This window comes from Oryza brachyantha, chromosome 4 (assembly GCF_000231095.2).
Source record: "Oryza brachyantha chromosome 4, ObraRS2, whole genome shotgun sequence".
Taxonomy (NCBI): domain Eukaryota; kingdom Viridiplantae; phylum Streptophyta; class Magnoliopsida; order Poales; family Poaceae; genus Oryza; species Oryza brachyantha.
The window spans coordinates 1,865,824-1,888,348 of NC_023166.2; the positions used below are offsets into that span (position 1 = coordinate 1,865,824).

At 40.2% G+C, this 22,525-nt stretch overlaps 2 protein-coding genes and 1 pseudogene across 3 annotated transcripts; 1 reads left to right on the forward strand and 2 right to left on the reverse strand.

The window, feature by feature from the left end:
• Positions 1 to 54: 54 nt before the first annotated feature.
• Positions 55 to 1,711, reverse strand: LOC102714731 (thaumatin-like protein 1b). Its single transcript, XM_040523302.1, has 2 exons — positions 1,482 to 1,711; positions 55 to 841 (listed from the first exon to the last, which is right to left on the reverse strand). Exons 1-2 carry the CDS (start codon positions 1,582 to 1,584, stop codon positions 120 to 122), a joined length of 825 nt encoding a protein of 274 aa, XP_040379236.1. The 5' UTR covers positions 1,585 to 1,711; the 3' UTR covers positions 55 to 119.
• A 6,405-nt stretch (positions 1,712 to 8,116) lies between these two features.
• LOC102715013 lies at positions 8,117 to 11,783 on the reverse strand (annotated as a pseudogene).
• A 6,576-nt stretch (positions 11,784 to 18,359) lies between these two features.
• LOC102715298 (ATG8-interacting protein 1-like) lies at positions 18,360 to 22,496 on the forward strand. 2 transcript variants are annotated; one of them, XM_015836672.1, is made up of 3 exons: positions 18,360 to 18,494; positions 18,659 to 19,406; positions 22,126 to 22,496. In XM_015836672.1, the coding sequence occupies exons 2-3, from the start codon at positions 18,697 to 18,699 to the stop codon at positions 22,130 to 22,132; spliced, it is 717 nt and encodes a 238-aa protein (XP_015692158.1). In that variant the 5' UTR covers positions 18,360 to 18,494; positions 18,659 to 18,696; the 3' UTR covers positions 22,133 to 22,496. The 2 variants fall into 2 exon arrangements, with proteins under 2 accessions (XP_015692158.1, XP_006653158.1); XM_006653095.2 differs by having other exon boundaries at positions 18,662 to 19,406.
• Positions 22,497 to 22,525: the final 29 nt, after the last annotated feature.

The window sequence follows — 22,525 nt, forward strand, 5'->3', positions numbered from 1 at the left end:
AAAGATATGGGGTTCTCATAGTAACTTATGGTGATCCAATCATCATAATGAAGATGATGATAGTCTCATAGTAACTTAATTAGCATCACTTTGTAATTATCACGAGTGAGGCCATTAATTTAGGACCGAGGGCAGAAGGTGACGTCATAGCTGGAGGCGCCAACGCAGGTGAACGTGCTGCTGGCGTCATCGTAGGCGTAGCTGTACGCCGCCGGGCACGCGCTCTTGAACACCTGCGAGTAGTTGGTCGGCCCGCACGCCGACGGCGAGCCGTACTCGCCGGTGCAGCAGTAGCGCGCGCTCCGGTACGCGTCGCACGCGCTCCGGCACGCCACCACGCCGCCGCCGCCGGACTTGGACACGACGCGCAGGTCCGACGGGCACGCGGCGTTCACGTCGCCGGCGCACGCCACGGCGTGGCAGTCGCCGCCGCCGCCGCCGCCCGACGGCGCGAGGCGCACCGGCACGTTGAACCCGTCGACGAGGCTCACGTCGTAGAAGTCCTGGCCGCCGGAGCCGGGCGCGGCGAGGGTGATCTCGGCGAGCGTGACCGGCGGCGACGGGCCGCGGCCGTCGCAGGTGACGTCGCCGGACCCGCAGTCCGCGGTGGCGCAGGCGAACCGGCCGGTCGAGGAGTCGACGGCGCAGCCTGTGCGCGCCCAGAACGTGCCGGACCACGTCCCCGACGACGGCGCGGCGAGGTGGAACGTGCCGGACGGCGCGAGGTAGAAGCCGGAGCGCGCCAGCGGCGGCGAGCTGGCGCCGTGGAGCACGCCCACCCACACCGGATACTGGCACGCGTTGCTGAAGCTGAACGACGACGCGCCCTCCGCGCCAAGCGCTGCAAAATCATCGCCACAGTTTAAACACATTCGGTTTTTGAACATGTTTGCATGAATTTTATCAATATTTCAGCATGGACGAGCAGGTACAATGTGCATTATGATGATGACCAAACCTGAAACCTTTTCTTTTCTGAAACCAACAAGTTTGAGCGTATTTTAAAGGTTTGAATAATTTGTTGAAAGAAAACAAATTGAAACCAATTCGTGTGTTACTCGTAGACAACAGCAACACACTCATTAAATCTCGACAAAACTTGTACCTAATATGTCACATCTGAATTAATTGGCATTTTTTTTTGTCATGGAGGGGATTTTTCAGTAACTAACAAAATCATCCACAGAGCTTTTTTTTTCCGGTTTCGCCGGCCGCAAGAATTGTTCAGATTATAGTTCTTCAGGGAAAAATGCTGCATGCATATCGATTGCATAAAATCGCTCAAGACCAAAACCGAAATAAAAAAGTCTCGAAATGCATGTAGTATTCTAAAGAAAATCTCAAACAAGTCCCCATATATGGTTAACCAAAACTCCATACCAAACTGCCAAAAATTTGTTCATCAACAACACCAACATCCGTACTGATGAAAGAACTAAAAACTAACAAACGAAGAAGCAATGATCGATGCGTATACTGACCTCTGAAGAGGAGCTGAAGGAAGAGAATGGCAGGAACCATCCTGCAGGCTCCACCATTGCCAGCCATGGAGATCAGTTGGAGAAGAAGGTGAGCTACCGCCATGGCAGAGAGGCCAGCAAGCACAAGAAGCTACCTAGCTAGTTATACCTAGACAGTTAGCACTCTGAAGTCACAAGCAACATCTCCTGTCCATCTCTCTCTATATATACTAGCAACAAAACATCAAAGAATTACTACTTTGATTAGCAACAAAACACTCACCTCAAGCATCAGTTAGGTGAGTAGGCAGATGACAAATGCATGGATGGATAGACAAATGCTTGGACCAAATAAAAAGGCAGAGATTGACAAAAAAAAAGTTGCTTTCTTTCTTGGCAAATTAATTGTCTTGGTTGCTCACGCTTGGCATGGCCTAGCTACTACTACTGCCACTGTTTGATGAATCAAAAAGTACAGCAAGAAATGCAAAAGAAAAAGGGAAGAAGCTGTAATTAGATTCACGTACAGTCCATATGCAAAGATTTCCTACTTGCAACAACCAGTCTGTTCTGTTCATCATCGATCAATTAATACTAGCACCGATCGACAGGTTGGTAGATGGCTCCATCTGCCTTTTTCTGGGCGTTCGGTGCAGGTTTGGTACCCCTGATCGAGTGGAGAAACCGAAGAAATTACACTTGATGGTTTGCGTCACAGCCATTTGTCTGAACTTCTCAAGTAGTCTGCAGGAGTCAAATGACAGGTGAACGGATAAAGGGTGTTAAGAACAATAATTACACGGAAAAGAAAGTGGTCTCTAGGTGTGTCATGTCGATTGAAGAGCCACAATTAATTAATTAATTGGTACCAGAAAAACTCTTTTTATTTATTGCAAAAGGACGAGAGATGGAGCTGAGATGTGTATATTTCATTTGTGAGCTATTGCATAGCTTGTTAGGGCTAGTAAAACAAAAGTAGATGATGCTCTTATTTTTTGTTTTTGCTTTTGCTCTAGGTTTTTCTTTTTTTTGAAGATCTTGCTTCAATTTTGTCAAATTTCAGGATTGTGAAGTACTCTACAAGGCCTCAGGAATTTTGTCGTTTTTTCTTTGAAGTTAGCTTGTTAGGGCTAGTAAAACAAAAGTAGATGATGCTCGTATTTTTGCTTTTGCTCTAGTTTTTTTTTTTGCGAGATCTTGCTTCAATTTTGTCAAATTTCAGGATTGTGAAGTACTCTACAAGTCCTCAGGAATTTTGTCGTTTTTTCTTTGAAGTTAGCTTGTTAGGGCTAGTAAAACAAAAGCAGATGATGCTCGTATTTTTTGCTTTTGCAAGCTCTAGGTTTTTTTTTTCTGGAGATCTTGCTTCAATTTTGTCAAATTTCAGGAATTTTGTCATTTTTTCTTTGAAGTTTAATTTTGTATTCCCCCATCTCAAAGTATAAAAACTAATTCCGAATTAGATACAACTTTTAGTCAAAAATGAATTAGATATAATCCGAGTGCTGCGAATCTTGATACTGTTGAGTTATGATCCAAATTCATTTGTGCTAGTACAAAGACTGACTTCGACGGAGCAAAGCGGACGCTCGTCATCGGGAGACTTGGGCCGGAGCGATATAGTAAAGATATTTGCTGGCTGGCGCCGTGCGTGAAGATATTTGCCACCGCACGGATTCTAGGTTTCACCTTATATATACTTCTTGTAAGCCACCGTGTAGTGTTGTAATCTCATCCCAATATAGTGAAGATATTTGTTGGCTGGCGTCCGTGGTTTTTTCTCTCCTACTTTAAGAGGTTTTCATGTTAAATATCGTGTATTTTAAGATTGATCTAATGTGTTTATCATTTATTTGCCGATCGTTTTCTAATGGATACACCTAAGTTGTATCTAATTTAGTAGTAGAGTTTAATATTTTGAGACAGGTAGAGTAGTAACTTCTACTCTTCAGTTCGCTGGTATAGAACTAGTAATTACTGCTACTTCATAATTTCTTATCATCGTTCGTTGCTGCCTTGTTGGTTAAAAACATGAGGCAGGAAGCCAGTTACAGTAGCTAGTCCCTCGGTGGTTATATAGAATATAGCTCATTGCCAAAAAAGAGTGAATATGAAAACATACAATGTCACAAAAGGATCCAGTAAGACTTTTAAATTAGAATGATCCCGAAATGGTTGTTCTCGATAATGGAGGTAACTTTCAGTTTGCACGTGTTGAGTGGTTATATAGTCATATACGACCTCCGTCTCAAAATAAGTTCATTTTTCAGTTTATGGATATAATGTCTTGACTCTTCGTTTTATTTGAAATTTTTTTACGATTAATATTTTTATTATTACTAGACGATAAAATATGAATAGTACTTTATATGTGACTAATTTTTTTAAGTTTTTGTACAAAATTTTTAAATAAGATAAATGGACAAACATTGGATATAGAAATCGAAAAAAGAAAGTTATTATGGAACGGAGGTGGTATAAGTTAACTCCAACACTACATTAAATTTGCTTGGCCCATGATACTAAACCTAATTAAACTCCTAATGAATTAGAACTGTTAGACATTATTCCAATTCTAGACTGCTCAACCTCTTCTTCCCAAGGTTTGCAACATCATTTAGTGCTTAGCAACCACTACCTGTTGCATTCAAGGTTACTAGGATGGGTTATTTTTACCATCCCTGAGAAGTACATTTAGATATCAAAAATTTTACTATAAAATTTTTTATCTTAAAGTACAGTACACCTGAAGTTAATAAATTTTTATACTGAAAATATGCCATGTCAAGGTATTTTTTTTAACGATCATAAAAAGAACTCTACTGCGATAAAATAGCAGCCGGCAAAATTCACACAAACTTGCGAGCTGAAATTTGAATACCACCAAGCGAAAGGCGTAATTGAAAATGGTAACCACACGCATAGTGGCGATAAGAGCGATTTATAGTGATAATCATCCAGTTGGTTTGATCGTCGAATCATGAATGAATTATCAACGACGTTGGGGATAGATCGACGATATATTTCTAGTGATAACTGCTTGGTTTACACGTGAAGCTGAAAAAAAAGGCATGAAAATTATAGAGAAATGTCGTGACTTGCATATTTTTTAAAAAATATAAAAATTATAGTATTATTACATAAATTTTTGCATGACCTTTTCTATATTTGTAACATTCACAACAAAATACACACCACATTTTTCCTACCGAATGGGCTTACTAATCCTCATGAACAGTAATGGGCTTTTGGTGGCACATTACTCCTTTTTTTGTTTTTATTGGGCTTGGCACGAAGAATTCAAATGGTCCATGTCAGTCATCCTTAAGGATTTTTTCCCTATGTTCTTCAAATTTCAATACTAACTTTGTTCTAAAATATAAACATTTGTAATTTGTTTAGCATATTCTCTTTTAGTCATTTTAGTGGTCAAATTTTAAATTTTGAATTGATTAGATTTTCTTCCTAAGCACCTGATTGGCTCCAGAATAATTAGAATGATTGAAATCAAGAAATTGGTATATAAATATTTGGGTTAATTAGATCCGTGCCATTACAAATTTACCGGTTTACAAAAATATTATTGCTCCCTCCATACATAAATATATGACGTTGGTTAGTTTAATTTTGATCTAACCAACGTCGTACAAATAAAATAAGAGGGAGTACAATTTTTACTATTCGCAAAGATGCTATTATAATTGCTTCCGTGCCACTTTCTACACCTGAATCGGCATGGTACCCATTTCGTGACCAAAATGTCCCTGGCATCGGTACTGAGGAGGAAAAATCCCCCAATTCTAGTCCGTCCGTCCGCCGCCGTGGTCAGCCCGTCCGGCCTCGCCGCTTCCTCATCCTCCTCCTCCTCCACCTCGTCTTCGTCGTTGTCCCGCAACTTCATGCTCAACGAGCGGTTCTACAGCCCGCCTCACGTCCGGTATCTGCTGCAGTGCAGCAGCAGCACGGGAAACGCCCACCCCTCGTGGTCGACAGTCCCAAGATGGCGAGGCAGAAGCAGTCTCCTCCGGCTCCAGGATAAGCAGAGGCAGCGCCGGCGCCGATGGCGAAGGAGGCGGAGAGACGAGTGGACGCCGGCGTTTCCCCGTCGGTGCGGTCAAAGCCGTGCCAAGGTTCCTCTTGAGCTCGCCACCGGTTCCAGCCGCGCCACCCATACCATCAGATCACGGCAGCTGTGACACCGACGCCTGCATTGCCGATTCAAAGTCATTGTACCCTCGACGAATGCTGCACACTTGCACCACGGCGCACCCGCCGGTTCCATGGCGAGGAAAGCTCCTCAACCAAAAACCATGAGACACAAGCTTGATGGAAAAAAGCAAAACAGAGAGGAAAAAATTGTTGAGTGGCCGGCGGTGGTCGGCGGCAGACTTGTGCGGCAAGGGTGCTCGATTTGTCTGGGAATGCTATGTTGAGCGAGCTAGCAACCGCTCTACCTCCTCTTCATCCCACATAAACATGTAAGGGCATTTTGGTCAATATGAGTTGACTATGGTCAACAATATCAATTTTGGTGCAAAAAATGGCATGGAAACAACTTCGGCCTAATTGTAATGGCATGTTTGCGAATATTAAAATTGTAATGGTATTTTTCTAAACTGGCAAATTTGTAATGACACAGATCTAATTAACCCTAAATATTTATATTGTAGTATAAAATTTGAATCGTATAAATATGTATATTTTAAACAGAGGGAGTACGACACTGGTAGCAATGGAAAAATCAAATTATATATATGGCTAAAACTAGAAACAGTTCATTTTTTATATAAAAAGGATACTTCATACATGGTCGATAAGGAATTTTCACCCTAGCGGACGGAAGGCACATGACTCTTAACAAATGAAGTGGACCATTGGATGGGTTGTGCCCAGGGTTTCATTTACCGTGGAGAGGACCAAAACCGGTCCTAGGCAGAGTGACAATAATCGCATGGTTTGGTGTGATTATCGCGTGACTTTGAATACAATGATAATCAGATCACGATAATCACCATAGTTTTCTACGTTATCGTACAGTTTGCTACGATTATCACGATGATTTGAATTTCTCCGCATTGGGTCGTATTGGGCCTCAGGAATAGCGAGATTTTTATTTTTTTTTCTCACCTTTTAACCTTTTTTAATTGATCATGTCTTTTTTTTAATAGTACAACTCGAGACACACACCAAACTCACACCACAACAAACGCACACACGCGTACACATCCCTACCACACGCTTAGGATTTTGGGATGCGCATGCCTGTGAGGGAAAAATCCTCAGATGAGATGCGCGAGTTGCGATTCCAGGGATCGAACTCGCGTGGGCTGCTCATGCGCCCGCGCGGCTAGCCACCCGACCGTTGCTCGGTTCTCGATTCATGTCTTGTTTAAGAAATTTTTCTTCACCACTAAGCTTAGGTTAAATATAACTATGACTATGATTTTTTTGGATTTTTCTACTAAATTTTTCAAAAAATTTGAATTAGGAAAATATTTATGAACCGAATCACAAAAAACTGTTACCGTATCCAGACGAGACGTGCAATTATATCATGGTTTTGTGAACCCTAGTTGTGCCTACATCTTTTTTTTATGCTACTAGAGGATACCCTACGTCATTATTGCGAAAATCTTTATGAATTTATATAAATAAATCACTTGCTTATATGGTAAGCGTGTTGATTACGATTTAACGAATACAGCAATTGTCACAAGTAAAAACATATATGATTTTTTCTATTTTCTTATGAATTTAAATTTGAATTGGACAAATGGAACGTAACCCCATCCAAAATTAATAGCATTAATAGCTAATCCATTCATTCTAAAATGTAAATGTAAGTATTTTCGTAATTTGAATCTATACGAAAATATAAGTACTTATGACACTATTCACCATACTATTTATACCATCAATCATTCTCATTTAAAATTATTCTTATTTTATCTTCACGTTCACATATCCTCTCGTTCTCATCAATTCCTCTTGTCAAAGGGCACCATAGTATTTTCTTCTCACACTTAATCCATGTTAAACAACCTAGAAATGCTGCTTATATTTTAAGTTGAAGTAATAAGTTAACTATTAGATTAAATACATTAAACTGTTAATGCATATATCATATGGATGGTTGTGACTAAAGCATGGGAGAGATCAAAGGCTATTATTTTGGATGAGGAGGTTTATAATGCATGTTAAGTTATATAATTTTCAAGGGTTTTGATGGGCTTTTAGGTACTGACCAGGCTAATTATTAGTCAATATAATTACCAAGCTAATTAAACTTAAGTTACGATGAAATTGAGAAGAGAGACCAAATTGGAGCATTCATGGAATGGAACCAGGCTAACTATTAGTTAATATAATTACCAGGCTAATGAATGGATTTATTACTAAATATGTTTTAATTCTAATTTACACTTTCATAAATTTGCACAAAATTTTTTAATAAGGCGAAATTTTATTAAAATGTTAGCGGTGTCATCTATTAAAATAGTGCAAACTATTAGTTAATATAATTAGTTAATTACCAAGCTAATTAAACTTAAGCTACGATGAAATTGAGAAGAGACCAAATTGGAGCATTCATGGAATTAATTGGAACCTACCTATACATGAGTCGGACTGAACTGAATCGATTTCACTGGCATTGATTAATCTCGTGACGATCTCTCCGTCGTGGACGGCGACGCCGCCGCCACGGGGACGGGCGCGTGGCCGCCGGCGAAGAGCGCGACATGGCCCATGAGCTTGTCCTTGCGGGAGAAGAAGGTGCCGCAGGAGCAGAGCCACCGGAGCTCGCCGCAGTGCTTCTCGTGGGTGCGCAGGTCGGACAGCACGGCGAACTGCTTGCCGCCGCACCGCCCGCACACGTACATCTTCGGGCAGTGGCTCCGCCGGTAATGGTTCTTGGCGCACACCACCGACTTGAGCGCCTGGAACCGCGGGTGCCGCCGGTTCCACCGACAGCCCTCCGCCGGGCACGAGTAGCACTTCGCCTTGCCGGCGCCGGCGCCGGAGGAGGAGGAGGAGGAGGGGCCCGACGGGTTGCTCAGCGCCGCCGACGTCTTGTACTCGTCGCCGTGCGCGCGCATGTGCATACGCAGGTTGGCATCGCGCTTGAACCCCTTGCCGCAAACCTGGCAGTAGTGCGTGTACCTCGCCAGCAGGTACGACGCCTCCAGCTCCACCACGTCCACGTCGCCGTCGCCGCCGGCGCCGCGGCCGCTGCTCGACGCCGCCGCCGATGTCGAGACACGATCTATCACGGCGTGCGTCGTGGCGGCGCCGGCGCCGAAGACGGTGGGCGCGCCCGGCACATGGTCGAACCCGAACCGCGAGGCTTCAGCTTCACCAGCGGCCTCGCCATGCGCCGCCGCCGCCGCGTACATCTGCCCGCTGGCGTGTCCGTCCTCGGCGATAGCCGCTCCACCTCGTCGAAAGGAGACGCCCGCTCCGGCTCCGGCGGTGGCTGCGCTAGCCTGCTCCAGACGGTGCGCCACGGCGGACGCCGCGGCCGTGATATCCTGCAGGACGCTGCAGGCGCTCGACGCCGCCATCGCCGCCGCGTCCCGCCGGAGTTGGTGCGCGGCGGGAGAGACGACCATGCCGACCAGTGGCTCCAGCTGCTGAACCTTGTCCCTCAGCACGGCGACATGGTAGGAAAGCACATCATCCGAGGCAGCCACAGGCTCCGGCGCCGCCACACCGCCGCCGCCGCCATGGGATAGCAAGAGCATCTCTTCCTCTACCTCCTGGAAGAACTGGAACTCCTGTGGATTCATGGAGCTAGGGTTTGCAACTAGCTAGCTCTAGCTAGAGATTCAAATTAAGCTTGGAGATCACTAGCTTGCAAAATTGAGCTCAAGTTTTGCATATATAAGGTGAAAGATTCAAAGAAAATTTAGGAGAAATCAAAAGAATGAGAGGAGAGGAAGGTAGATGGATAGAGGGAGAAGTCAACGGATGATGAGGAGAGATTGGAGACATCCATCCCTGCTTGAGCCCTCCCTCATATGCTACCAGGGCCATATGGAGCAATTCTATCCAAAAGAATTGAAATCTTGACACTGTTTTTTTAATGTTGGTTTAGCTAGCTAGGGAGGTACCATGAACTTTATTTGCATTTTTCATAGTATGCAATGTCCTAGAGTTTGAAAAATATTGTCTGATATTATATATATAATTTGGAGCGGTACAAACACAATCACCGTAGCTGACGTGCACACTTGCAAAGTGTGTAACATGACGTAGTATACTTTTTTGTCCCACTTACGTAATGTTTACAAGCTTTGTGAGTATACCATTGTCTTTACTAATAATACAATTTGTATTTGCATTTACTCTAACATAAAACATGAAATATGCCTATTTAATAGGGATAATAGCCATCTTCAAGTGATGAGTTTTTTTAGTTTACTAGCAGCTGAATGCTTGTGCATTGCACAGATAAAAGAAAATATTGTTTAACATAAAAGAAAATATATTAGCTGAATGCATGCTAATAAGTTTATGGAGTATTTTTATTAAATTTACAATACGGGTATATATATGTGAGGTGACATATTAACTGCAACTATCACTAGCTTTTTTTTTTTTCTAAAAGAGTATTCATGAAGAGGTTTATATATATTATAAGAAGGTTTCTATGGGTACAACAAATTAACATCGGGAGTTGTATTTCTGCAGTACGTTCTTAAAAGGACTTCTAAAAACCTCTTAAGTGAGATAATTTCAGATATTATATATATATATATATATATATATATAAAATCCCATTTTGCAAATATTTAGAGGGGGTTATTTTCATAATAGAATAAAAGAAGAAAGCATAGGGTAACAAAAAATGAAAAAAAAATGAATTAAGGATAAATAAGTAGTGAGCATGTAGAAGTAATACTAAATTAAATAAATTATCTCTGGTTGGTAGTAAGTATATGTTAATGCATGCATGCTGTTGGGCTTTTCTTACCAGACGCATATATGTTGTTTTGTTTAGCGGGCGGCGGCAGTGCTTGGACACTGCGCTTGACGATGTACATGTTGATGATGATGATCAAGTTGATCGTTTCAATATATGAATTAATACAAAAATGAGCCATATGGCATCGATCTACCAGCTAATCCATATGGTTTTAGCTGTCAATCTTCAGGTCGTATCTAGTGCGAGTGCCTTGCACTACTGCAGAACCTAGCATGCATGCACATATATAGCCCTCAATTCATGGTAGCTACTCCTACTGTATCTTAATTAACCTGGATCAAGGCGTCCTTGTATATATGTTACAAGTGATTACTAGCTAGCTAAACCTGGCTAGCTACCCAACGACAACAGGTGCCCATCTTTTCGTTGATTCCATGTTATAGGCGAAAATATAAATTTTAAAACTTAAATTCAGTGGTTTAGATTTTTTTCATTGCAGTTTATTTTTTATTTTTCACTCCATGTATATAAAAAATATTACTTATAATTATTTTATAGTCATTAATAATGTTCATGTAAAATGAGGAGACTTAGGTAGTGTTCCAAGATAATGGAAGAAGAAAATGATTACGTAAAATGAGGAGACTCATTAGTAAATGATTGATCGAGAAAAAAAATTAGATTAATAATGTTTTTAAAGAAACTTTTATATAGAGTTTTCTATTAAAATACTTACATTTAGGAGTTCATGCCCCGTTTCACGTTGTGTCGAACAGCCTTAGGAAGGGCCCAGCATTATTTTCATCGCATGTTGCTAAATCAGGAGCGTGGGCTCCGCGGGCCAGACTTTTTTTTAACCTAACACAGTACCACGCAGACGCTCACACACCCTGACACTCTCCCCTAAAAACACATGCACACAAACCCTATCCCTATGAGCACCTCTGAAGCATAGTCAGCACATCCTGGAGAGATTGACAAAGTCATCCCAAATGCCTCGCTGTCGACGGATATGTTGCCTACCACTAAAAGCATAAATCCGTTAATTAGAATCCTGAAATATTCGTTCTAACAAGAAATCGAACCCGGTATCTCAAGTGCTATTAAGACCTTCATAATCACTAGTCTACCAGCCCTTTCACCAATGGGCCAGACCTCGAGTGGCCCAGAATGGCCCACTTGCGTCTTTAGCACTCAGATCCTCTACTCTCTCTCTCTGCGGTAGCGTGAGCACTTGGTTTTTTTCAGTTTTATTATCATCTTGTGTTAGATTTTAATAAGAAGGATAAAATGCAGTAAAATTAAACAAATGAGGAAATTTAATTCATTTACCTAGTGAAATTTCTGACCAAGAATATGATTTCGATGTTGTAGCCACCAGACGGCCACTTCGCCATGAGACGACCTTTTAGGTTTGTTTTGTTTGTTTTATACCAATATACCCTTGCTAATGGTTATAGCGACATATGTCAATGCACGTGTAATCCACTTTGTTAAAATATAAATTAACCTGAGTAAATATTACAGATAATATAAAGGTATACTAAATGAGAAGTATGAACATAAATTCATGTTGCACTAAACAAAAATAAATAAACATATATTCAAACATAGGTTTTATTACACTAGTGCATAACACTTTATCCGTCACGGGTCAATACCCTTATCGGTAACTAGTATTGGTTCCGTTACGGATGAAGGGTTACTGATACGAAAAGTCATCGGTAACGGGTAAACCCCCGTTACAGAAATGACGTATATGTAATGGGTCATGATTACGAACCATTACCGAAATAATATATCTGTAACAGATTATAATTACAAATCATTATGAAAATACACTCGAAATAAAAAAATAATTCTAATTTTAGCTATCTAGCATGCTTAGCACCATCTGCACCATCATATATATGTAATAGTTCAGGATTCAAACTCACGACCTCCACCTTTACAAACACATGCTCTAACCATGTCACTTACGAAGCACTTTTGATTGCTTCTTCCGTTTTATTCTTTTGACTATTAATTTTCAAATCAAATAATGCATATTTGAATCTCTATATAATTTTAAATTAAAAAATTCTCAACTACAAAGTTGGAGTTCTCGATGAGATCTATAGCTTCATATATGATCCTTCTCCATAAGAGGTCATTTAAAAATTTTAACTATTCATTTTCAAAATATATTCAAATAATTACAACATATATTTGGCCAACAAAAAACTTCCAATGAAAATATAGTCAATTATAAGTTGTAGATAAACTCAATATCTACAACTTTGATATAGAGCATATCTTCATCCGATGTCATTTGAAAAATTCAAAAATATCATGTATTTCAAATATATCCAATCAATGAGAAATTCAAATCTGGACATGTAAACAATGTCAAATGAAAAAAATATTACAAAGTTGTAAACCTATGTGAGATCTACACTTTTTCTATAAAGCATATATCTATTTGACATTGTTTGCTAAATTCAAAACTTAGTTTTTTAAAATAGATCTAATGTTTTGTAACACATATTTGAGCTTATAAATAATCTCAAATGAAAATAATGTCAATTATAAAGTTGTAGATCTTATCAAAATCTACAACTTTTCTATTAGGCATATCTCCATCCGGAATAATTTTAAAAATAAAAAATATCATTTTTAAATGGGTATTTTCCTATTCGTAACGGGTCGTAACTATCGACCGTTACGGATAAAGGTTAGTTTCCGTAACGATTCATAATTACGACATATTATAGATACGGTTAGTTATCCATAATAGTTCATCCTACAACACTCATTATTGATATGTTCTTATCCGTAACGGTCCATAGTTAAGACCCGTTACAAATAAGGTTAGTTATCCGTAACGGTTTGTCCTACAATACCTGTTACCAATATGTTCTCATCTATAAGGGTTCATGATTTTATCTCGTTACAAATCATCCGTAACGGTCCATAAGTACAACCTCGTTACAGGTATCCTTATATCCACAACAAGTCATTTCTAGTGGGCATATTTGAAACGGGCTGCATTTTAAGATAGAGGGTTCTGTACTAGTGTTAAAATATATATGAGATTTTTTTTCTCACAATAAAATACGAAAAATTTGATGAACCGTTGCAAGGCACACGTTTTGCCCTGCATCGTCAAACATATCTATCATGTGCTAGCTAGGTCGTGCAGAGGCATCCATATGGCTTAAGACACACTGATGAAGAGCGATCCTTCCATGATCCCAAGTGACAACACGGATAAACATTAGAAGTGGTGTCTAAAATTGATCCATAAAATTAAATTTTGGAAATTAGATAAAAAACATCTCTAATAGGTTTCCAAATATATTTCTAATATTTGCTCATGTCTACACTTCTCTTGCATACGAGATTGATGGAAACATATGTATTTCCAGTACAACGTAATTCAATTTTAGGCTTCTTTTAGAGATGGGGTAGTTTTTAGGCCAAATAGTTTTATGTGTCCAATAGAAGCCTTTGGATAGTTAAGTATTTGTGTTCTTTTGGAGGTGCTCTTAGGAGTACTAGCCAAGTCAACTACACTAACAAGAGAGGTCCATAGGATACAGACACAAAAGAACTTTTCTCGAGTAGTGTTGACACTGAAAATAACAATCAACGGTCACTTACGTAGACCTGAGAATCAATCTTAGACCATTCCAGTGCAGTACCTAATTCTTAGAAATACTGGGCATGCCAAAAATGTGTTGACGTCAAAATGTGAACGTTGACGTGTCACACACGAAGGTCTAGGAGTCAATCTTAGACAGCTCCAGTGCAGGACCTAAATTCTTAGAAGGTGCGCGGGCGTGCCAGTCAGTTTGATCCTGCAACTAACAAGATAAATAGTAAAACAAGCCGATCGCCTATTGAGCCGATAGGTGAATGAATATCCAGCCGATCGGATGTTGATGCTGCAACGGTTAGCCGATACGATAAACGATCGGCCGTAAAAAGCTTGGATTGACTAGAAACTTGATCGAAATAAATACTAAATAAATATTAGACCAACATAATCCGCCAAGTCACATATTAATCTTAGTCGATCAGACAAGCCCCTATAACCAGATCGAACTAGACATACAGAGATTGGACTTAACCAAGACAGTATGCAGTCGAGCACAATATGATTATAGGAAACATGAAGATCGATAAGGCTGATAAATAAACCGACGATTACTTAAAATAAACAATGAATCATATGTTACGATCAGCTACAACCAATTTGCATGTAATTCTCATAAGCCGATGCAACATAAATAACTACCGATCTAACTAAATCAAGTCGATTGGTATAAAAATAACATAGTAAGGCAATCGGCTACTCTATTGATGTAAATATAATGAACATGTAGATTGGCAAAGATCATCGGCTATAGACGGCGGACAAACAACCAAGATCTATAAAATACCTAGCCCAGATTGCTAAGAATAATCATAGAAGATCGGATCCAACCGAGACAGGTCAAGATTACACCTAGCAATGTCAGGATAGATACTAAACAGATCTAGATTGCTATCAAGCCGATGAGCCGATGACTGATAACCTATCGGCTAGTACTCCGATAAAACAATGAACAAAATACATTGATCTGATATAAACCATCTGACAAACGCAATCTACTAGATAGGACCTAACCGAGACAGTACTAGATTGAATGTGTCAAGCGGCAAATATCAAACCCACGTAGATCACCCAAAGTCGTCGACCAGATCAACTCAAAACACGAAAGTGATCTAAGTTGAAACTGATACGATGACTAGCAATCGCACAGCTAGATTAGAAAATCAGACTGAACCGAGACAGTTCTGGTCTGGCCGAGCGATTACCGTGGCCCAGCGGAACGTAGGACTTACCCCTCCGTCGGAGATCAAGATGATGCAACCCCACCTCAGGTGCCAAGTTCCGCCGGAGTTGAAACCTCGGAAGAGGGTGGCGATGCGCCGAAAGTAGTTGATCTAATTATGATGTAGATGATTTACAATAACTCGGGGCACACATATTTATACCCTCGGGTAGATAGTAGTCCATGTCGGACACAACACACGACTCCTAATAGATAAAAAGAAATAACAAACTCTATCTCTAATTTCTATTGAATACGACACAGATTCTAATAGATAAAAGAAAACAAACAAGTCCCGATCGGACTCTAATCTCTTAGAGATAAAATCCTAACTAACTGTAAATACTAGATAAAATCACGCCGCCAAGCCTTGGTCCTCACGATTCCTGGTTGGATTCGGTCTCTTTCGGATAAAATATCTATCGGCAAATACACCTTTCCTTATCCGAATCAAATACGGAAATTTACCAAATTTCGGTGTTAACAAGTAGTAACCATGGTTTTTGAAATTTGGTCGTGAGTTTGACTGACTGATCAAATGGGCCAACTTGATAGACATGCTATGAACTTTGCAACATAAGCTTCCAACATGGTCAGGGGGCATGCACCCATCCTCTAGTTGACAAGAGGCCTTCATGTCCCCATTAATGCCACGACAAGGGAACAAGGTGCAACACCATACTGTGGCGGACCGATGTTAGACGCTACCACTTTTAATTGCAACCTATATGAGCCAACTACTATTCCACAACTTTTCCATGAAGAAAAATGGGAAGCCCTATCTGCCTTCATATGAGATCCAAGTCAATGGCGTCGGGCCAACGCCTACTTATTCATTAGAGGGTGTTAGGCTAAGACGACTTGATCACCCCAACATCTGTCACCTTGGGCCTTGCTGTGGGGGCTTATCGAAAACCTTATGGGAACCCTTCCCTAGCCACATCATCCACCTAGGTAGGGGGGAACCCTGGTTCTCGTAACATTGGAAGGTGCAGATGTGGATCTCCGACGAAATGGTATGGAGTTGGAGTGGACCAGGGTTACAAGTGGATTATAATTATCAGATAATATATGCTTATATAAACAATAAAACAAAGTGACAACATAGCATCAAACAATGAGCCCAATTATGCGCTAAACTCATGAGAGAGTGTTGAAATTAAAAAAAAAAGATGGGCCACTTGAATTGATTATGATTGTGTATAGTTCAATAATATGGTGCAATCATATGGCATAGAAAATCGGATTATCATAATAACACTGATCCAGATAATCCTTATAAAAATCAATTATTTCAAATCTAACATATTTTAGGTATGTCATTGGGCCATGCTGACTGGTCGCATGCCAACCCATGGGAGGGATGGAAGGAATGGAGATAGGGGAAGTGGGCTACTGGGCTAGTCTTGGTTTGGGAGGAGGGGGAAGAAGAGAGGATGAGGGATTTGGCCTAGCCCAAGGAGGATTTGAGTGGTTTAGATTCTGTAGTGGATTTCAAAAGATTGAAACCTAAGATAGGATTTAGGGTTGCTAGTGGATATTGGAACTTCGAGTAGATTGGAAGGATGGTGTACCGACGAAGATGGTCTTAGGTAGTGAACCAAGAGAATTTTGATAGAGCCAACTTTGATGTTGTACGCAGAGAGGTAATGACCAAACAGACTTAGAATGTCTCTTATGCCTGTTTGAAAAGGTATTTACACTATTGCGATTTACACCACAATTACCACCTAGGGTTGCTACAAAAACATATCATACCACGTACAGCCAGGGAAAATCCTAAAGGGGAAAAAGAGACACCTCACAACGGAGTTCTTCCCTATCCCAAGGAGAGAGAGAGGTCGATTTACTGTTATGGGATGTTATGGGAAGGAGACTGAAGGGAGAAGAAGTATGGGAGAACAAAATGATAAGCTCCAAGCTACACTCGATAAACTCAGAGTCTGATTGACCTAATCTTTCAGTGAGTTAATGACAACTATAATTTGGTAGAAACGTTGATGACTCGATTAGAATCGTATGGTACGTTGTTATATTGCGTCTTAGCGATCGATACAACTCTTGGTGAGTTGTTGATCTTGCTGGTGTAGATCAAACTTATTTTTTTAATAAAATCAAAGAAATAAGCAAGAACAAGATAAAAGTAATCTGATATTGTGAGTGAAAATTTAATGCAAATGATAAGTTGGGGTTGTGTAACGAGAAAACAACGATCTAATAGATTATGACTTTAGCGAAAAAAAGTAACAATGACTAAACTTTAATATAAATAAAACTGATAAACCTCGAAGCAGTATCTAACTATTTAAGGAGGTAGGGTCTATAGGGTCATGCTATATCGGGTTGGGGTGCACACTAATTGCGTCAGCACCTGATGAAGTTACATTCACATAGACTCATTATAAGCAACACAACACTATCATTCTAAGATTTGACCAAATTTTATAGTAAAAGTCAAATATTTTTTATTTGAGCCATAGTTGAAATTAACATGCATAAGTGATAAGAAAAAGATAAAAAAATAGTTAAAATTAACATGCATAAGTGATACTCCATTCTTAGTTTGTCTATATACATCCATATATCAATGTATATGTTTTATATATATGTCTAGATTTATTAGCACATATATAAATATAAGTAAGACTATAAAGTCTCATAACAGTAAAAAGATAAAGAAAAACAATAGGACAAAATTAGGGCCTGTTTAGTTCTTAAAAATTTTCACACAAAACATCGTATCGAAATTTTGGACACCTAAATAGAGTATTAAACATAGATAAAATGAAAAACTAATTGCATAGTTATGTGAGAAATCGTGATACGAATCTTTTGAGCCTAATTAGTACGTGATTAGCCATAAGTGCTACAGTAACCCACATACGCTAATGACGGACTAATTAGGCTCAAAAGATTCGTCTTGCGGTTTTCACGCCAGCCGTGAAATTCGTTTTTTATTCGTGTCCAAAATCCTCTTCCGATATACAATCATACGTCTGATGTGACATACAAAATTTTTTATTTCACCAACTTAACACCGCCGAGAGAAGATGGCATTATCTCATATTCGCACGCATCCTTGCAGCCTACTCCACTTGTGCTGTGCCAACGAGAAAAAAAAAGTTGAGAAAATTGTGTATATTTTCCCCTCTCCATCCCCTCGCCGTCTCCTCCTCCGTCTTCCCGAGTCCACCCGCCGCCTCCGCCGATCTCCGGCGGCGACCGCGAGCAGGGGCGCCGCCGTCACCGGTGAGCATCCATCCATCCATCCATCCATCCATCCGTTACGCAGTAATCTCTCTATCCACGCACGCACGCACTTTTTTTTTCTGGATTTTGCATCAACCCTAGATTCTCGCCTAGATCTGCAAGTTTTTGTCCTAATCTAATAGTGGCGGTTGCTTCGATCCCAGAAGGTTTGGGGAGGCTCAACGTTGGATCCGCTCCTGACATGGCTGACAACAGCAAAGAAGAGGCGGTGGGAGAGGGAGCAGCTCCCCGCGGAGCGGACTGGGAGGTGGTGTCTCTCACTGCATCTGCCTACGCAGCAGCGCCGGGGCCAGGCGGAGCAGCGGACAGGCCACCTGTGGCGGCGGCGATGGCTGCGAGCCAGGAAGGAGGGAGCTCAGCGAACGCGCTCTTCATGTCTGACCACTTCGTGTTTCCTCCGAGTGAGCATGAGAATCTGCCGATCGAGGCCGGTTTCGATGAGATCCAGCCCGAGAAGGACGCGCGGGAGGCGAGCACGAGCGTGGAGGATGAGGGCTTCAAGAATGTGGGCGGGAGCTATGGCGATGAGCCTGAGAGAATTCAGTTCTATGATGAAGGAAGAAGCCTCTCGGTTGATGATGTGGAGATGATGGGTGATGCTGCTGAGTATGGTTCGTTTCACGTGCAAGATGATTTCGACAATGACGACTCTCATGACAAATCAGATTTGCCCCCAGAGTCTGTGGACAGCAAAACCCGTGATTCTGGCACCCCTTGCAAGTGCTGGCTGAAGAAACATATGTCGTGCTTGTATCACCAAGCCAAGGAAACAAATGCTCTCTGGTCTGTGGTGGTTGCAGCTGCTCTTGTTGGACTTGTAATCTTGGGACACTGGCACAAAGACAAACTGCACCTTCACAATCTTAAATGGCGGTCTCGCTCAGCCGTGAGGTATTTAAGCTCGTGTTGGCTTTTCAAGTTTAGCATATAGCATGTCTTCTCATTAGTTATTTTATTGTGTGGTTTTCAGAAACACACACACAAACTACCCTATTTACCTTGGCATGCAGTAGAAGTGCGATGGCTCATTTCATTTTTAGTGGCCTAGTGTGTGGACAATTGCACCCTATACTCAGTTCCTAGCCTGCTTGCATTTTGCATAGAATTATCTTTCCCACATGATGTTACTTTTAGGTTTTAGCAAGGCTATCAAGGTCTATTTTGTTATTCCACAATTATGGACCTTATGACTCTTTTAAAGCCTCTTTTGATAAGACTCTTTGAGCAGTTAAATGTTTTATCAAGAGACCACACCTTTCCCCAATTATATGTGATCATTAATTCCCTTTCTGCCCAAAATAAACCATTTGTCTGTATATCATTTTCTGGTTATAACATACAAATCGACATTGCTGGGACCAACCAAATCAACATACACTATTGCAAAAGCTGTGGTAGACTAGTTGGGCCTTATGAAGGCTATGGTGATTTGCATGTCGTAGGATGTTTTAACTGCCTTTGTATGCTTGTTTTTATGTTCTCAGTGTGATTACTGTATTAAGAATGCAGCAATCGTAATCATGTTTAATTGTGGTATCATCATAGCTTATCCGTGTAATCTATTAGAGCATAGTTGGACATGACATAGGTAGCACTCTTATTTAAGTATAAACTAATAAATATCTTCATAAGTTTGGGTATGGATGTAATATGTATGATGACATTATTGCCACCTCTTGATGTTTGTTTACCTATAAAGTTATGAAGTTCTATATTATAGAAAATAGTATATGATCTTCAACTATTCATGCTGCCATTTCTGCAAGTATTATCCATCTGTAGCTCTTTATCAAATCTGGGTTTCTTTGACTTTACATTAAATCTTAGCACATGATTATTGACATGTCACTTGCATGGATTTGGCCATTTGTGTATCCATATTAAGAGTACATGCTTAGATATTTTGACAAAATGGAAAATAATAATCCATATCAGCATCTTGTATTTGCTAATCGTGTCAAACTATATTTGTTTTCTAGTTCAATAATATGAAAAGAAGCTGTTTTATTTTCTGTTATGAATGGTTGGAAGGAAACCTAAGGTTCGACTATTTTCTAACTATACTAGAAACTGCTTGACTGGTCACAGTTTATGAGGTACATAAATTTGGCATGCCTACTCATATTATACTATGTCCAACGGTCCACATTGCATCTCTCTATTTTGTCTTTTTGTTGATCTGGTGGTCCATATTATTTTGATGATGTGGCACATTCTAGGATAATCGACGGGTTGGCTTTTCACTTAGAAAGATATGATAGGTTTTTCATATAAAATGGTGGAGGCTATCCCAATCTTTCTGATATAATGGTAGTTCATCAAATTGTCCTATCTCAATCCTTCTGATATAATTGTATCATCACTTACTAATCTTCTATTAAGTCATAAAATTGTGCTCCTCAATTCCTCATAAAGTATGACAACCATCTCATGTGAGCATTTTTAAACCTCATCATTTTGCTTATTTAAATCACCAATCCTGGAAAGACATGTTATTTACTCCCTCCATCCAAGAATATAAGGACATGGCAGTGTGGATCTGGACAAATGCTTGTCCAGATTCATAACCCCCACGTCCTTATATTTTTTGGATAGGGTAGTAGTTTCTTAACCTGTAACAGTGGCCAAACAGGTTAAGCTTGCTTTTTTCTTAAATGTTTTGTTCATTGCGAAGTAACTTCACCAATGATTAACTTGTTTTATTGTAATACAGATGGCAATAGGTTGGAAATTGGAACATTTGTGTACTTAGAACAAATGCAATTCTGCCTATCAGTTTTAAATATCTCAGATTAAAAAAATCATTTCAAGTTTCAGTCAAGCTCATCTACTCCCAACCCCTAATTAAAATCAACATTTGCCTCATTTCTTTCTTTTCCTGGTCCAAAATCTTTGCACTAGTTGTTGTCATCATGTTTGGAACAAAGCCATGAACTGCTAAGCTAGCGAATTTTATTGTCTTCCGTTGACAACATTGTTGGTTCCTTTGGCAGAGGAGGGTAAAAACCGCTACTGCATTAGTTGCTTTAACATTTGCAACTTCATAAGTACATGGTTTATGAATCAATCCAAGGTGACATGGATTTTGGCATGTGCAATATAGCAACAGCTTATCACGTTCATCCCTATTAAAGACCTCAAGCTAGCAGCTACAGTGATAATTTTGTGGTTTTCCCTCGTTCCTATTGTGATTTAAGCATTTGTTTATATTTGAAGGTTCCATTTTGAAGAAATTGAGTGTTCTGTTTGGTGCTGCAGCGGTTTATTTCCTATTAGTTTATAAATCACTCGCTATTATATTGTTGCTTGATTGACGCTCCTGTTTTAACTTTGATAACATTTATCATTAGGCCAACATGCCTCCAAAACCCAAGACATGAACTATTAATTATTGAAGCCAATCTATTCCTATGTTGCACCTTCTAGCTCTAGTGCTGAATGCACCTGATGTTGATTTTACTGGCATGAATAGATGATATTAGGAACAGTACTCTTTCCTTTCCTTGCTCAATTTGTGACAAACATTAGTATTTTCATGTAGAACTTCTCAGTATCCTTTTCTTTCTACAGTTTTTGTATCTTTGCTTAATTTAAGGCTTTGTTTTGGCAGAGGGTGACCAACAGGGCTGGTGGGTGTTTTTATGGTCTTCTTTGATGCAACCTCTCATAAAGTCTTCACATGTCAACCTGAAGTTGTAACTGAGATGGTTGTGGCAATATGATTGTCACAATGACGAAAGGAGTATACTTTGTAATAATATGAAGTTTGCCAGGGGTTCTTGTAGCCTTCGTTTGCTTGCCTTGACTGCTTCTGAGATGCTGAAGTTTCCACCGCTACTCACATCACCGTACCTCCATACACTTGCTATGGCACATTTACTTTTAATTTTCCAGTAGTGTACATTTTGAGGAATGGCTGTCTACACGCAATTGCATACTGTGAAATCCATGGTAACCTCATTGTTCTTCCCGAACAAAAGATCAGATGCATTTGTGCTTTGGGAATCTGG